Source organism: Caretta caretta, chromosome 3 (assembly GCF_965140235.1).
Source record: "Caretta caretta isolate rCarCar2 chromosome 3, rCarCar1.hap1, whole genome shotgun sequence".
NCBI classification, from domain to species: Eukaryota; Metazoa; Chordata; order Testudines; family Cheloniidae; genus Caretta; species Caretta caretta.
The window spans coordinates 18,186,877-18,202,797 of NC_134208.1; the positions used below are offsets into that span (position 1 = coordinate 18,186,877).

The window sequence follows — 15,921 nt, forward strand, 5'->3', positions numbered from 1 at the left end:
CAAACTGCTCCACCAGCCGCTCCGCTCACCATCCCACAAACTGCTCCACCATATATCTTCAGGCTTCCCCACTACTTAACACAACACTCAGTGATTTCAGCTTGTAGGAGGGGCACCTCAGTGCTGGTGCACCATTAGCCCAAAGTGAATTCAGCTCAGCAGCCTGTAACTAGACTCCTAATAGAATCAAAATTAGCTCTGATATTCCACAGTGGAGAGAGGAGGAAGTACAATTAGCATGTAAGGCCCTCACCAGGGGGCCCAGGCCACCAAGTATTAATACTTGTTCCCAACCTCTCTCTCAGTTCACTGAGTTTTGGAACCCATGTCCCTTGCCTAGTGAGTGCTCTTTAGTTGATGGCGAGTCCCTCCATCATAACAAAAGGCCAAGTGAAGTTCCACTGTCCTTGATTCCCATAATCAGGGTAATAAAACTGGGTAATAACAATTTATTCTTTGGGCCCCAATAACAGAGACAGTGGGGAGTCCCACAGCAGCCAAAGTGACCATTTGGGCAGCTATGGCCTCATTCTAGGCGGGGTGGATGTACCTATGCAAATGAGATCGGCCCCTGAAGTTCTTTTCCACAACTTGCCACACCTCACCACCAGGGGTCAGGGCTCCAGCTCATCCTGACTCCGCTTACATAAGACCTCTACCTCGGAACTGGACATTGCAAGTCTCCCGGATGACTTCATTGCCAGAACCAAACAATGAGGAAAAGTTGAAGAACCCTGCGAAAGAAGGGGCCATCTTTGTTTTAATTTGAGAAAGTATTTGCTTTGGAGGGTTATTGATCCAAGAGGGCTTGGTTGTTTCCCTATTCCAAAGAGTATTAATAAGGTCGATTTTCTTAGTTAACAGTGATATTGTGCAATACAAGGGAAACTGTTAAACGCTTCCTGTTTCCAGTCCCTTTTTACCTTATTCTTAAAACGATACATCGGCTTACAAGGTGGGGAGGCGGGACTTAGCTTCGCCCGCCCCCCCGCACCACCAAAGGTGACACACACCTGCCACCCCTGAAAGTGACTGTGGGGGCTCCGCCTCCCGACCTCCCCGCCCAGGAATGCCCTGCCGGGGGTCTCACCCGGCCCGGGGGGTCCCCCCCCCGCAGGGCTGCCCCGTCTCCCATCAGTCCCTCGCCTTCGGCCGGCGGGGCAGCGCGGGAGCCTGGCGCGCCCTGCCCCGCCTCCAGCTGCCCCCACCCCCCACCGATTCAGAAACCAGCCCCGCCTCCGAGGCAGGGCCCCGCCCGCCCTGAAGCCTCGTTCCGCTTTCGCGGGCAGTTTGGGACGCTGCGCTGGCCGTAGCGGACGCGGGGGCTTGTGGGCGCGTGCGCAGGCGCCGGGGACGTTAGCTGGAGCCGTCATGGCCGCCGCCTGCGGGAGGCTCCTGGAGCAGGCGGGCGTGAGGGCCCTCGCTAGGGCGTCCGCCGCCCGGCCCGCTGCGCGCTGCCGTAAGGAACCGGGGCGGAACCTGGGTCCCTCCTCCTAGTCACTGCCCCCTTCGCGGAGGGAAGCCGGGCCTGCCCCGCCCCGGTCCCTGCCGCCCCGCTCTCCCGTCACCGTCCCCCTGCCCGGGGCGGGCCTGCTTCCGCTTTCCCCGCCACTGCCCCTTTTGTGGAGGGGCTGCCTGGGTCCCCGCTCCCCCATCAGTGTCCCCTTTATGGGAGGGGCTGCCTGGATTGCTGTGCCCTTCGCTGCCTCCTGTGCGGGGTGCTGCCGGGATCTCTGCTTCTAGCCTCCCCCACTTTGGGAGGGAAGTGCTCTCTGTGGCCCTGGAATGTGTGTCGCACCTGATGACATTGCTTTGGGTTAGTTACATCCTCATGCAGTGTCCTTGGGCTCATTTTCTCTCCGTAAAATACCTCTCAAGCACTTCTTTCCAAATTGACGATGGTATAGATGACCCTAGTTTTCAGGTTGCAGAGATCTGCTAAGAGGAAGGATGGTTGTGGTTCTGGTCCAGGACTGTGAGTGAGGAGAGCTGTACTTTTATTCCCTACTATTATATTCATCACTTTTTTTTTCTACGGGTCTGATCTTGTGGTGAGCTCTGCACAGATCTTGGAGGATCAAGGCATGCAAGAATATTTTTGTACTTTCAGTGTGAGAGTGCAGTAATAAGTTCTTTTGCAATGTTGAAATAGTAGTGAAACATAAAAGTACCGGTTTCAGAGTAACAGCCGTGTTAGTCTGTATTCGCAAAAAGAAAAGGAGTACTTGTGGCACCTTAGAGACTAACCAATTTATTTGAGCATGAGCTTTCGTGAGCTACAGCTCACTTCATCAGATACTGATGATCATCTGATGAAGTGAGCTGTAGCTCACGAAAGCTCATGCTCAAATAAATTGGTTAGTCTCTAAGGTGCCACAAGTACTCCTTTTCTTTTTATAAAAGTACCTGAGACTTCTGCAAATCACTGAGGAGAAAGTCTGTAGGTTAAAAATAGATTTAGATGAGTTTAGTCTTAACTTGGAAAACATTGCAGCAATAACTGCTTGAATAAAGTCATCTGAAAACTATTCTAAAATCTGATGCTTAAACCAGAAGAAGAAATATATCATTTTTCTTAATCTCCTTTTGACTGATCTAAAACTTCTTGAATTAGCTTCTCACAGTTTCCTTCTATCATATGAGCATCTAACAAAGGAAGGCATGATCTTTTATTATTGCCTTAAAATGGTACTGGAGGAACAGAGGACACACACTGTGAATGTTCATACACACATAGTATTTTGAAGGGTTGAGAGTTGCTCACATTATAATTGTATGCATGCTTGTTATGAGCATTGCTTTTACTCCTGGTTGAAATTGGTTTATTTTTAGCACCATCTTGTTTCTGTCTTTTGAAGGGTGCTTCTCTTCCTCTGGACTTCTGAAGGCTAACAATGGAGAACCTACAAAATTTCAGCCACCTCCAAAGCCAGTTGTTGTTGACAAACATAAAGAGGTAGCAGAGAGAAGGTAGGATACTCTGTTGCTTAGCACAGTGTATAGTTACACTTCTTAAAAGTTGCTACTCCCTTCCATAGTCTTCAGTTGAGTTATTAATTATATGAGCACTTCCTGAAATCCACTAAGCACCATTATGCAAAATAAAGTAAACATTTGTTAAGCAAGCAGAGCCAATTTGTCAAAAAATGGGCTTAAAATACCTTTCCCTGTGACTTGCATTTACAAAAATTGACTTATCCATGAATCTCTGTGTAGTTGTAAACATACATGCAAGTCTGGGTAATGTTTTGTTGAGCTTCATTATATTAAATACATATGTATCTTCAGTACAACAGTCTGTCATAGGGAGAAAGTACCCGTGACTGGAAGTTGAGAGACCTGGATTATGATTCTGGCTCTGCTGCTGTAAAATGTTGCTGCCACTGGTGCTGGTATCCTCAGTGAGAACGCTCGTGTAAAAGGGCACAAGCGTTTCTATTATTGTATCACCTAACCTGCTCTGGGCAACATTAGGTGACGATGATTAAAATGTTTCTGCACTGTTGGTGGTAGTGCAACATTGGGAGATTTCCCAAAGAAGCCTAGTGTATAATCAGCTTAGGACAGGGGAGAGTTTCTTAGAATCAGAACTTTGACACCTGTGAGAGCATCCAGTCCATCTCCTCTTTCCATATCCGTTCAGCTCTTGGACAGTCATCTCAGACTGGTAAGGGTTTTCATTACTTGAAACTGTCTTCATAAGGGGTAAGATTCTGTGCTGCACTTCCTAGAACTTGCAGCCAAGAGGGATTTGCCATCCTCCCCTCCAGTTAAACCACTTTTTCTGCCCTCCGGGGTCCAGAGCAGCCCTTTGAGGCAAAGTTATGGTAGCCTACCTGGGCTATCCTGTGGACAGCAGCACTGACCTGAATCTCTGCTGTTTTGTGTGCTGTGCTTCCATTGCATAGCCATGCCCCTACAAAAGGGTTTGCGAAGCAGTCCTCAGAGGACCATGTCCATCTGTCTTCCTAATTTTCTGTGTCGAGCAATTCCAGCCAGATCCAGGGTTTTTATAGTCCCTCTATGCATTTCTGGCCCCATTATCCCATGTAAAGGGGGGGGGTGAAAATCTCACCCATGGTGTGTCTTCTGGGCTCCCATCTACTAGGAGCAAAAGAGACCTCCTACAACTTGTTTCATGCACAATACTATTCAGCCATGAGCCATCCAATTTTAAGTACTCACTGCTAACATGGGTTAAATTGAACCATGAAAGATTCCATTACTAATCCTCCTTGTTCATAGTTCCAATGCTCAAAAGTGATAGCGATGACAAAAGTGATAAATAATAGAAAATTATCACGCACTCAAAAGGCCAATGAATACTGTAGGTACTTGTAGCTGCAAAATATCTGAATACAAACTACACATCTTTTCATTGAAAGAAACTTGGAGCACTCCAATCAGGAATTGCAAAAACTGCTATTTATGTCAGTGTGAAAATAACTTGCACACATGAATAACAGAGGTCTTTCATGTGTAGACCAAATATTATTACTTCAGTACTATGGTAAGTTGTAGGTTTTAATACAAGTTACTTCCGTCTTTACTCATAAAGGTTTTGACTTCCCCACAGGTTCTTGAGTCCTGAATTTATTCCCCCCAGAGGGAGAACAAATCCTCTTAAATTCTATATTGAAAGAACTGACATGATACGGAGGCGAAAAGTGCTCAACATTCCAGAGTTCTATGTTGGTCAGTTAACAGCATTGGGATTTTTAATAACTTTTCCAGTATTGGTCATTGATATAGTAAAAAATATATATATATCAGGAGTCAGCAACCTTTCAGAAGTGGTGTGCCGAGTCTTCATTTATTCACTCTAATTTAAGGTTTCACATGCCAGTAATACATTTTAACTTTTTTAGAAGGTCTCTTTCTATAAGTCTATAATATATAACTAAACTATTGTTGTGTGTAAAGTAAATAAGGTTTTTAAAATGTTTAAGAAGCTTCATTTAAAATTAAATTAAAATGCAGAGCCCCGCGGACTGGTGGCCAGGACCCGGGCAGTATGAGTGCCACTGAAAATCAGCTCACGTGCCAGAGGTTGCCTCCCCCTGATATATATTATTGGCATAGTAACATTGTTGTAAAGCTATTTTCTGCTGCCAAATTTAATGGACAGTGTAGGATCAATTAATAGAATATATGATTAATAGAAGTATTGCCATTTGAACTCAATGAAAACACAGGTTAGTGTTCTGGATGCAGACGTTCTCTATGCATTGCTTACAATCTAAACACTGCAGTGTGCATGTGGTCCAAGAAACATTTGTCTATAATTTTCCTGTTTATAGACTCAAGTAAATAGCGTTAATGATGTGAACTAAATCTTTAAAGGCAAAGAAATGCTATATTTTTATATAAATATTTAAGCCTACATTTTGTAAATTCAGTCTCTTTCTTAGAAAGATTAATTTAGTTGAGTGTGTCTATTAATGTCTGCACTTAAAATCTGACTCCTTCTCCATGTTTCAGGAATGATTTACTGACTAGTCTCTTCTTTTGGACAGGAAGCATCCTTTCTGTTACCACAGCAGATCCATATGCCAGTGACAAAACCAGCCGTTTTGTCGGAATTTGCATTCAAAGAGGAGGAAAAGGACTTGGTGCTACCTTTGTGCTTCGGAATATTGTAGAAGGGCAGGGTATGTCTTCGTACAGCTTTCATTCTTACATTAGGACTATTAAATGGAGGAGATATAGTATTTAAGCTCTATATAAAATGGTATATTATAGAAATCTTGTTTGCAGTTGGGATGGTATTAGAGTATTAAAGACAATCATCATTTTGCATACTACTGTTTCTTGTTTGTTTTAAAAACAAGATGCACTGCAAGATGCAGTGAGACCTTAGTGTACAGTATCTCTCAGCTGCTTAAAAATCTGGTACGCCTGGGCTGATCTCATGTTTCAGCTTTGGTCAAAAGTAATACATCTACTAACTTCATTTATGAACTAACTTTGTAGTAGCTGGATTTTAATATTATTCTAAGAGCCTTACAAAAACATTTTGTTTTATAGTAACAGCTAGGGCCCAACTGAGAGTGAAGTACCATTGTGCTAGGCACTGTGCAAACAGAGTGATACAGTCTATGCCCCATAGAGCTTAATCTTGATTCTCACTTGTCTCATATAGTCCTACATCCCCTCATTTCTAACCTAAGCTACATTTGACTCTAGGTCTCCATAATGGAAGACCAATGTAGCAGCCTGCTGCATCACACACCTCCTTTCTGGTGCACTTTAAAGCCATTGTAGAGCAATACAGGCATTGCTTTGTCTACATGACTCTAAATATAAGCAGGAATTAGGCATTCCTTTATTTTGCTTAAATAAGTATATCACAGGTGAATCCCATTGTACTCAAAATACATTGAGTAATTTAAAATCCATGCTTGTGGCTCCCTCTTAAATTCTGTACTTATAAGTGCCTCTGCCTCTTGAGCTAGTCTAGTCCACAGACTTTAATTTCTTTGTAAAAGAGTAATGTATACAATACTGTATTCAAAAAATGGACCCAGAATGTAACAAAACACTGTCCTTGATTAATACAAGGATCTGAAACACTAAACTGCAATATATCAAACCCAGACTAGGTTACTTATGGCCCCTGATTCTCAGCTACAAGTTAAATAATTTTGTCTTCTTAAGGTGTTGAGTTTTGCTATGAACTGTACAATCCTCGAATCCGGGAGATCAAGGTTTTGAAGTTGGAGAAGAGACTAGATGACAACCTGATGTATTTACGGGATGCTCTTCCTGAATATAGTACTTTTGATGTTAACATGAAACCTGTGCCCCATTCAGCTAATGATAAAATTCCTGTAAACCAGGTATGAGTCTGGTGTGATAGAAGTTTGGTGGGAAAGTGAGGAGGTGATGTAAGTGATTGTAATAAAATATAAATGCTTCATATATAATGTTAGCTTGAATCTAGCCCTCTAAGGCCACTGAACTGTTATCAGGTGTCACATGTAAAACAAGTTTGGTCTTACTCTGTTTTTATAGTGAATAATCATCCACAATGCAGTTGAACTATCCAGCATCCTTTATGGTTAACAAGGATTGATGGACATGAAAAATAAAACTTCTTCGAGAGGGGGCTCTCTAGGTCAGAGTTGAGGCACATGGAAAAAGCATCTCCACGTTGTATGTGTTCTGTAGATGGAACTTAGATGCCTGCCTGACATCCCTGGAACTATTTGAATACTAAATTGTCATCCTTTCTTAGGAGAATCTGTGTGTAAAATTACGAGGGGGGAATGCTAGTGGACAACAGCTTATTGTCATGCTGAGGGTAGAAATTTAGTGGATGTAAAGTAGATCATTTCTTTCCAAAAGACTTAAAGAAATCATTTACCCTCTTCGTTAGCTCAGGAAGACTTGTAGAAGGTAGCGGGATACATATACCATCCCAATTCAAGTATGCAATGTCTATCATGGCAGATCCTGTACTGTGCCATATATGGTACCATCTATTAGAGAAATCACCATCTTCTGAGTTTAATACCGATCTACTTTGTTTTATGTTATTCTTTTAATGTTTATAACTAGGCTAAAAGCAGCGTGGCCTGCATATGCCTGTGTCTAGTGGGCCGTGTAGTGGTTAGGGCTACTCAGTACAAAAAGGCATTAATAGACTGGAGGGGCAAACCAAAATAGAGGGTGTCAGGAAAAAATTCCATATTGGAAGTTTGACCTTAAGTGTGAACATGTGATCTTGAGGATGATGGATGGTGGATGACTATTTGTTTTTAACTGTCCAGTACAATTAATAGTTCAAAGGGGGAGAGAATATTTTAAGTGATTATGATAGTAAACTAAGGACTAACAGCCCTGCTACTGAAAAGGAAAAACAAGTTGTTTATGTGAGATAAGACCACATCTAACTTTGATCAGCAGTGGGGTTCAAAAGTAGACTGAAAATAGATGAGCCTTGTCTATAGAATAGTTGTGCACATAGGCATGAAATGACTACGTTTCTTCAGGAATAAATTTCAGTTTTCCAAACAGAACTGATCAGTAGCTCTTTAGAGCTGATCTTACAGTCAAACTTGGTATCGCTTTCTTTTAGAGCAAAAAGACAAGTAGGGCCAAGTTGAAAATGCATCCTCACGCAAAAAAGTCAAAGTTCTATGCAGACTTGTATTTTATGTATTCTTTACTTGTTTCCAATCCTAGCTGAAGGTCAAAATGAAACCTAGGCCCTGGACAAAACGCTGGGAACGACCAAAATTTAACATTCAAGGAATCCACTTTGAACTACCTAAAGAAATGATGGAAGAAGCACAAAAATGGAGCATGCCCTGGATACAGTTTGATATGCTCCGAGAATACAATACTTCAAAATTAGAGAAGGAAATATGGAAAGAAGTGAATGAAGAGCTAAAAAAATGATACTGCTTTTATACAGTAATTACTGAGGAGGGAGGCCACCTGAATTTTTTAATATATAATTCAATTGTGTAAGACTTGTGTATATAGTCAGAATGTACAATAAAGTTAATCTTTCAAAAAAAGTAGTACATTTGTGTATATACAGTGCAGTGGTTTTAACCTCCTTTAGTTCCCCCTTTTTGAGTGGGGGCAGTGAGTCCTATTGTCTTCAGTAAAATCTTGAGAAACTATCTTACCAAAGTACTATGTCCAGCCCCCTTTTCCAGGCATTCTCAGTCTTTACAGTAACAAAACAGGCCTTTGCTGCTACACTTTTCATGTTCCTCATTTGACAACAGGCCATATACTACCTGAATCCAGGGAGGTGTTTGTTCTTTTGCGATTAACATATCCCTCCAGCTATGAATTTTTTTTTAACCCATTGATTTAGCTGCCTTAACTAAGACTTTGTCAGTCACTACTTTGTTAGACTGACTTGACTTTCTCCAAATTCTGGCCCAAGACACATCTTCCTGTCCTTGGTTTCACAGCCAACTGACTTTGCAGTGATGGTTTTGTTGTCCATTGTCTTATGTTCTAAACCTCTTTTTCCTACACACACGCACGCACCCCCACCTCCAAACACACACACTTTCATTCCTTGCTTGTTTAAATACAGTAGGAGGTATATGTCTGACGAGTGATATTGCTGAACAGGAAGGAACTCAAAACTAAAAGTTAAGTAAGCCTTAAATGAAAACACTGGGCACTAGGAGTGTGCCAAACAGAAAGGCTGTCCCTGCCCTTGAGCACATGGACCAAGACAGAGGGATAGAACACTTCACAAAATGATCAGAGTGGCAGTTGACAGTTTCAATTTTTTGTTGTGTTGTTTAAACACCCAAAAGCCAGATTCAGGCCCTTCATGCTTTGGATTGTAAAACATGCACATGAACCTGTGAGCCAGTATTCACTCCTACATAACATAAGTTTACAAATTTGAAGTTGATTTGATTCTCCTCTTCCTGTTCCCCACCCACAGTTTACTAAACTCCTAACACTTATTCCCACTTACCATAGCAAAGCCAGCCCAAGTCCTCAACTTCCCTTTTTCTGTAAGGTCTGAGGAGTTGTGTCCCTGCTCTCATTGATGAAATAGTATGTATCCTGCTCCAACTAGAAGGATCTACCACTAGTAGTTGTTGAAGGGGAAATGTTACTTTGAACAGTCTGTGACATGCAAGACCCTGGAAGCACAGAAACTTTAAGAGACTGATGTGGTCTGGGACTTGTCAAACTTTTCTATGTATAAAGGTTATATGTATCAGTCTGAGCTAGGAATTGTATGTTAAGTTTATCAGCAAGGTTACTAAGCTTCCGCCAAGAAAATTGGCTGGGAGGTGGCAGTAATTAGATCTCAGGACAAGTAAACAACTCCAAGGAAGTACTACCCACTGAATTGCATGTACTGGTTCAGACTGGGCTCAAGAGGCCTAGCAAACAAAAAGCTTTAAGAATAAAGGGTCAGACTCAACTGAGCCACAGCCCTCTTTCTGATTTAAAAACAACCACCTGACAAGATTGTACCTAAGAAGGTAAAATCCTCTTGGAGGGGTGTGAAGGACTGGAACTGGCCAGGGCCTCCCTGTGGAACATGGGTGATGGCTGGTAAGCTAGCATACAGGTAGACTATTTACAGAGAAAATAAAACAATGCATTTGTTCTAAAATTAGCTGGTCACTGGTAACCCAAGGGAAAGTGAGCTGTAGGTGTTGGACTAAGAACCACTGTGAATGGCAGGGGAATTATACCAAATCTTTGGTATAGAGGGAGAGGGGGACAGACCTCTGTCCACACAGAGGTGACAGCTGGAGACCTGGGACCTAAAGGGGCGCCCTCAAGATGACCACTGTCAGCCAACATGTATATGTTAGGCATAGTACACACCACATTAACAGTTATGCACATCTGTGATAGTCCATACCATTATGTACACCATTTTTACTAGACTATGATTAAGGCAGTATCCGTCACAGATTCCATGACTTTGTGACTTCTGCAGCAGTTGGTGTGGCTAGCTCTGGGGCTGCCCAAGCAGATCAGGCATCCCCTGGGCCAGCAGCACTGGCCACTGCTGGGGCAGTTTGGGTGAGTGAGGGGGCTAAGGGGTTGGGCTGTAGGGTGGTACTTACCTCCAGGGGGTTCCCTGGAAGCAACTGGCCTGTTCCTGCAGCTCCTAGGCAGAGGGGCCAGGGGATAGTCAGGGAGGATAGCTCAGTGATTTGAGCATTGGTCTGCTAAATCCAGGGTTGAGAGTTCAATCCTTGAGGGGGCCATTTAGGGATTGGGGCAAAAATTGGGGATTGGTCCTGCTTTGAGCAGGGGGTTGGACTAGATGACCTCCTAAGGTCCCTTCCAACCCTGATATTCTATGACTCCATGCACTGCCTGTGCTTACAGGCACCACCCACACAGCTCCCATTGGTTGCAGTTCCCAGCCAAGAAGAGCTGCAGAGCTGGAGCTTGTGGTGGGGGCAGAACAGGGAGCCCCCCGGCCTTCCCTCCCGCAAGGAGCTGCAGGGACACACAGAGCCAGGTAGGGAGCCTGCCAACCCTCCCCCCACGCAGCACTGGCAGGGGTCCTGGGCCACTCCCACAGAGCACCTGCAGTCCCCCAGCCCAAGTTTTAGTTAGGGGTATGTAATAGAAGTCATGGACAGGTCACGGGCAGCAAACAAAAACATGGCCTATGGCCTTGACCTGTCCATGGGTTTTACTAAAAATACCTGTGACTAAAATGTAGCCTTAACTATAAAAAATTTTGTACAAAGTATGCCTTGTGAGGTATCATTTGAAAATTCACACTATGCTGATTATTGTATGTAAAGTTTTTAGATTCCACTGTACAAGACTGCTGTAACATGCTCCAGAGTCAGAAAAGCAGGCCCAAACCAGTTTTTCAGAGACAAAAGACACATTGATGCCCTGGCCACATATCAGCATAATCAGAAGAACTATTATAGGCTATCTCCTAGTTAAGCAGCCATTCTTTGGCAAGAAGAAGGGTCTGAGCAAGAACTTCACATATTGACAATGAAACTGTTGGAGGTCCCGGTAACCAGACTGGCTATCACCTGAACCCCAAATGGAGATAATCCTCAAAGACGGGAGAATGGTATAAGAATAGAGGACACACACACACAACAGAGTTACCCCTCTCCCTTCATCACTACTCACGGCAGCTACAACAGGTGAAAAGCAAAGGAAACACCACTGAACTAGAAGGCAGATCCTGGCTAAAGCAATCTAGCCAGTTTGCTGTAAGCCTATGGTGAGAGAACCCTTCTTGCTTTTAAGTTCACTTAGCTTGTTAAAACAACAAGGAGTCTTTGTGGCACCTTAGAGACTTACAAATTTATTTGGGCACAAGCTTTTGTGGGCTAGAACCCACTTCATCAGATGCATGGAGTGGAAAATACAGGAGCAGGTAAAAATACATGAAAAGATGGGAGTTGCCTTACCAAGCGTGAGGTCAGTCTAACAAGAGAATTCAATTAACAGCAAGATACCAAGGGAGGAAAAATAACTTTTGTACTGGTAATGAGAGAGGCCCATTTCAAACAGTTGACAAGAAGGTGTGAGTAACAGCCAGGGGAAATTAGTATGGCGGAAATTAGGCCTGAATAAAGACTGGAAGTGGTTGGGTCATTACAAACCTAAACCTAATTTGACGGTGTCCAGTTTGCAAATTAATTCCAGTTCTGCAGTTTCACATTGTCAATTCTTCAACAAAAAACCTTCAAAAACAGACTCCATTTTTAGGTCTGAGTGACCAGGGAGATTGAAGTGTTCTCCTACTGGTTTTTGAATGTTATAATTCCTGATGTCAGATGTGCCCATTTATTCTTTTGCAGAGAGACTGTCCAGTTTGACCAATGTACATGGCAGAGGGGCATTGCTAGTACATGACAACATATATCACATTGGTAGATGTGCAGGTGAACAAGCCCCTGATGGTTTCAGAGTAACAGGCGTGTTAGTCTGTATTCACAAAAAGAAAAGGAGTACTTGTGGCACCTTAGAGACTAACCAATTTATTTGAGCATGAACTTTCGTGAGCTACAGCTCACTTCATCGGATGCAGACTGTGGAAACTGCAGAAGACTTTATATACACAGAGACCATGAAACAATACCTCCTCCCACCCCACTCTCCTGCTGGTAATAGCTTATCTAAAGTGATCATCAAGTTGGGCCATTTCCAGCCCCTGATGGTGTGGCTGATATGGTTAGGTCCTATCATGGTGTCCCTTGAATAGATATGTGGACAGAGTTGGCACCAGGGTTTGTTGCAGGGTTTGGTTCCTGGGTTGGTGTTTTTGTTGTGTAGTGTGTAGTTGCTGGTGAGTATTTGCTTCAGGTTGCGGGGCTGTCTGTAAGCGATGACTGGCCTGTTTCCCAAGGTCTGTGAGAGTGGGGGATTGTCCTTCAAGATAGGTTGTAGAACCTTGATGATGCGCTGGAGAGGTTTTAGTTGGGGGCTGTAGGTGACAGCTAATGGCGTTCTGTTACTTTCTTTGTTGGGCCAATTTTGGAGTAGGTGATTTCTGGGTATCCTTCTGGCTCTGTCAATCTGTTTCTTCACTTCACCAGGTGGGTATTTTAGTTTTAAGAAAGCTTGACAGAGATCCTGTAGGTGTTTGTCTCTGTCTGAGGGATCAGAGCAAATGTGTTTGTATCTTAGAGCTTGGCTGTAGACAATGACGTGTGATGTGGTCTGGATGAAAGCTGGAGGCATGTGGGTAAGTATAGTGGTCAGTAGGTTTCCGGTATAGGATGGTGTTTGTGTGACCATCGCTTATTTGCACTGTAGCGTCTAGGATGTGGACCTCTTGTGTGGACTGGTCCAGGCTCAGGTTGATGGTGGGGTGGAAATTGTTGAAATCCTGGTGGAATTCCTCAAGGGCCTCCTTCCCATGAATCCAGATGATGATCATGTCATCAATGTAGCATAAGTAGAGTAGGGGCGTTAGAACAACGCTTCTGCAGCTCTCGTCCCCTAAGTCAGCCATAAAAATGTTGTCATACTGTGGGGCCATGCGGGTACACACAGCAGTCCCACTGACTTGAAGGTATAAATTGTCCCCAAATCTGAAATAGTTGTGGGTGAGGACAAAGTCACAAAGTTCAGCCACCAGGTTTGCCTTGATAGTAGCGGGGATGCTATTCCTGATGGCTTGTAGTCCCCGATGCCAACTCTGTCCACATATCTATTCAAGGGACACCATCATAGGGCCTAATCACATCAGCCACGCCAGGGGCTTGTTCACCTGCACATCTACCAATGTGATATATGCCATCATGTGCCAGCAATGCCCCTCTGCCATGTGCATTGGCCAGATTGGACAGTCTCTCTGCAAAAGAATAAATGGACACAAATCTGACATCAGGAATTATAACATTCAAAGACCAGTAGGAAAACACTTCAATCTCCCTGGTCATTCAACAACAGACCTAAAAGTAAAAATAAAGAGGAATACTTGTGGCACCTTAGAGACTAACAAATTTAGAGACTAAACCTAAAAGTGGCAATTCTTCAACAAAAACACTTCAAAAACAGACTCCAACATGAAACTACAGAACTGGAATTAATTTGCAAACTGGACACCATCAAATTAGGCCTGAATAAAGACTGGGAGCGGTTGGGTCATTAAAAAACCTAAACCTAATTTCCACCATACTAAATTCCCCCAACTTTACTCACACCTTCTTGTCAACTGCTTGAAATGGGCCACTCTCATTACCACTACAGAAGTTATTTTTCCTCTCTTGGTATCCTGCTTTTAATTGAATTGTCTTGTTAGGCAACTCCCATCTTTTCACGTATTTATACGGGCTCCTGTATTTTCTACTCCATGCATCTGATGAAGTGCGTTCTAGCCCACAAAGGCTTATGCCCAAATAAATTTGTTAGTCTCTAAGGTGCCACAAGGACCCCTCGTTGTTTTTGCTGATACAGACTAACATGGCTACCACTCTTTAGCTCGTTAAGTTAGTTATTAGTTTTCATTTTTGAAGGGTTAAAATCCATTGCTAATTAATAACTTGGTATATGGATTTGTGTACAGGCCCGAAGTCCAGAGTTTAGTCAAGAGGTCACAGGCCTAGCAATAGCTAAGAGAAAGCAAAATAACCAAAAATAACCTTGCTTTTGCTAAGATATGCCTGGTCAGCAAAACCCCAAATGTTGGGGGTAATAATTGTGTCTTATTCAAAGTTGCAAATAGAACAAAGAAGCCCTGTTTCTGTTGTGTTAGTTTTTTCTGTAGGGAGATGTTCTTCCCACACATCCAACCTTGAGTTTATAAAAGGTTCAAGCATGTCAGTATAAAATATGGCCTCCTCCCACCTCCCTTTCCCAGGAACCAATGCCTGCCTTAAAACACAAACAACTTAAAAGAATCTTTATTACCATATACTTTCACTGTTTATTTGCTTTTACCCCCAGATATGTATCTGTTGAACAATCAAAGAAGCAACTTCATTCCTATGAATCCCAAATCAAAATTCAACATATATTTTATACTAATACATTGATTAAAGTACTAATTAAATGTTAATCTGTCAATTTAAAACCATGGGCAGAGACATTATGTAACCTTTGACCATTGGCTACTGTGCTATCATGTCTTGCTGCTAGACCCATCCATTGTTGTGGAACTGCCTACCCTGTCACTTTTCCCCACCCATGGAAAATCCATATATTCCATTGTAATCGATTAACAGTGTCTCTAAGCCGAATAAGCGAGGTAACACGCTGTCAGCGCTGTATGTAATAAACTCCTGTGCTTGCCCTCTACACGGTGTGAATTTATGTCCTTCAGTTTTATCCTGTTATTTTCTTTGTAATCAATTTGACTTTTATGCCTCATCACTTGTGATCACTTAAAATCTATCTTTCTGTAGTTAATACACTTTTTATTGTTTTATCTAAACCCGTGTGGGTTTGGATTGAAGTGTTTGGGAACCTCCATTTGAGATAACAGTCTGGGCATATGATTTTCAGTTGATGAAATGACAAGACTTTGTATGAGCTTGTATTGTCCAGGAGGTGCTGCCAGTACAAAAAGCACATTTCTGGGGAAAGGTCTAGGGCTGGGAATATGCTGGTGTTGCCCTGCATCTAATTCATAAGTAGCTAGACAGAGCATTCATGTAATATAGCTGGGAATGTCACAATGGGATTTTGCATGCTAGAGGCTGTATGGTTACTGGCCAGGAGTGGTTGTTCCCACAGCAAAGCAGTATAAAAGGCATCCCAGGCTGGAATATTGAGGGGGACACAGCTGTTCAGCAGTGCTGTACCCTAGGGAATGTCCCAACATGGTATTAATGTAATATACATTATATATGGGTGTTTTGAACTTACATCAATGTATTATGCTCTGCCAATTCTGTTCACCTATGTCAAGTATCCCACAACACTTTGCAAAGCTGATGTCAACTTTAGCATTAGAAAATAGGAAGCCTGACAAAGCCA

General features: G+C 42.9%; 1 protein-coding gene across 1 annotated transcript; it reads left to right on the plus strand.

Annotated features, from left to right (window-relative positions):
• The first annotated feature begins 1,309 nt into the window (after positions 1 to 1,309).
• Positions 1,310 to 8,525, plus strand: MRPL19 (mitochondrial ribosomal protein L19). Its single transcript, XM_048845667.2, has 6 exons — positions 1,310 to 1,459; positions 2,859 to 2,970; positions 4,577 to 4,695; positions 5,517 to 5,651; positions 6,658 to 6,839; positions 8,188 to 8,525. Exons 1-6 carry the CDS (start codon positions 1,372 to 1,374, stop codon positions 8,401 to 8,403), a joined length of 852 nt encoding a protein of 283 aa, XP_048701624.2. The 5' UTR covers positions 1,310 to 1,371; the 3' UTR covers positions 8,404 to 8,525.
• Positions 8,526 to 15,921: the final 7,396 nt, after the last annotated feature.

Bases quoted from the DNA above. Each gene is read 5' to 3' on its own strand.
- MRPL19 (XM_048845667.2), top strand. From the start codon at position 1,372: ATGGCCGCCGCCTGCGGGAGGCTCCTGGAGCAGGCGGGCGTGAGGGCC. The intron at 5,652-6,657 runs GTATGTCTTCGT...TGTCTTCTTAAG, and splicing joins GAATATTGTAGAAGGGCAGG to GTGTTGAGTTTTGCTATGAA. The intron at 6,840-8,187 runs GTATGAGTCTGG...TTCCAATCCTAG, and splicing joins ATAAAATTCCTGTAAACCAG to CTGAAGGTCAAAATGAAACC.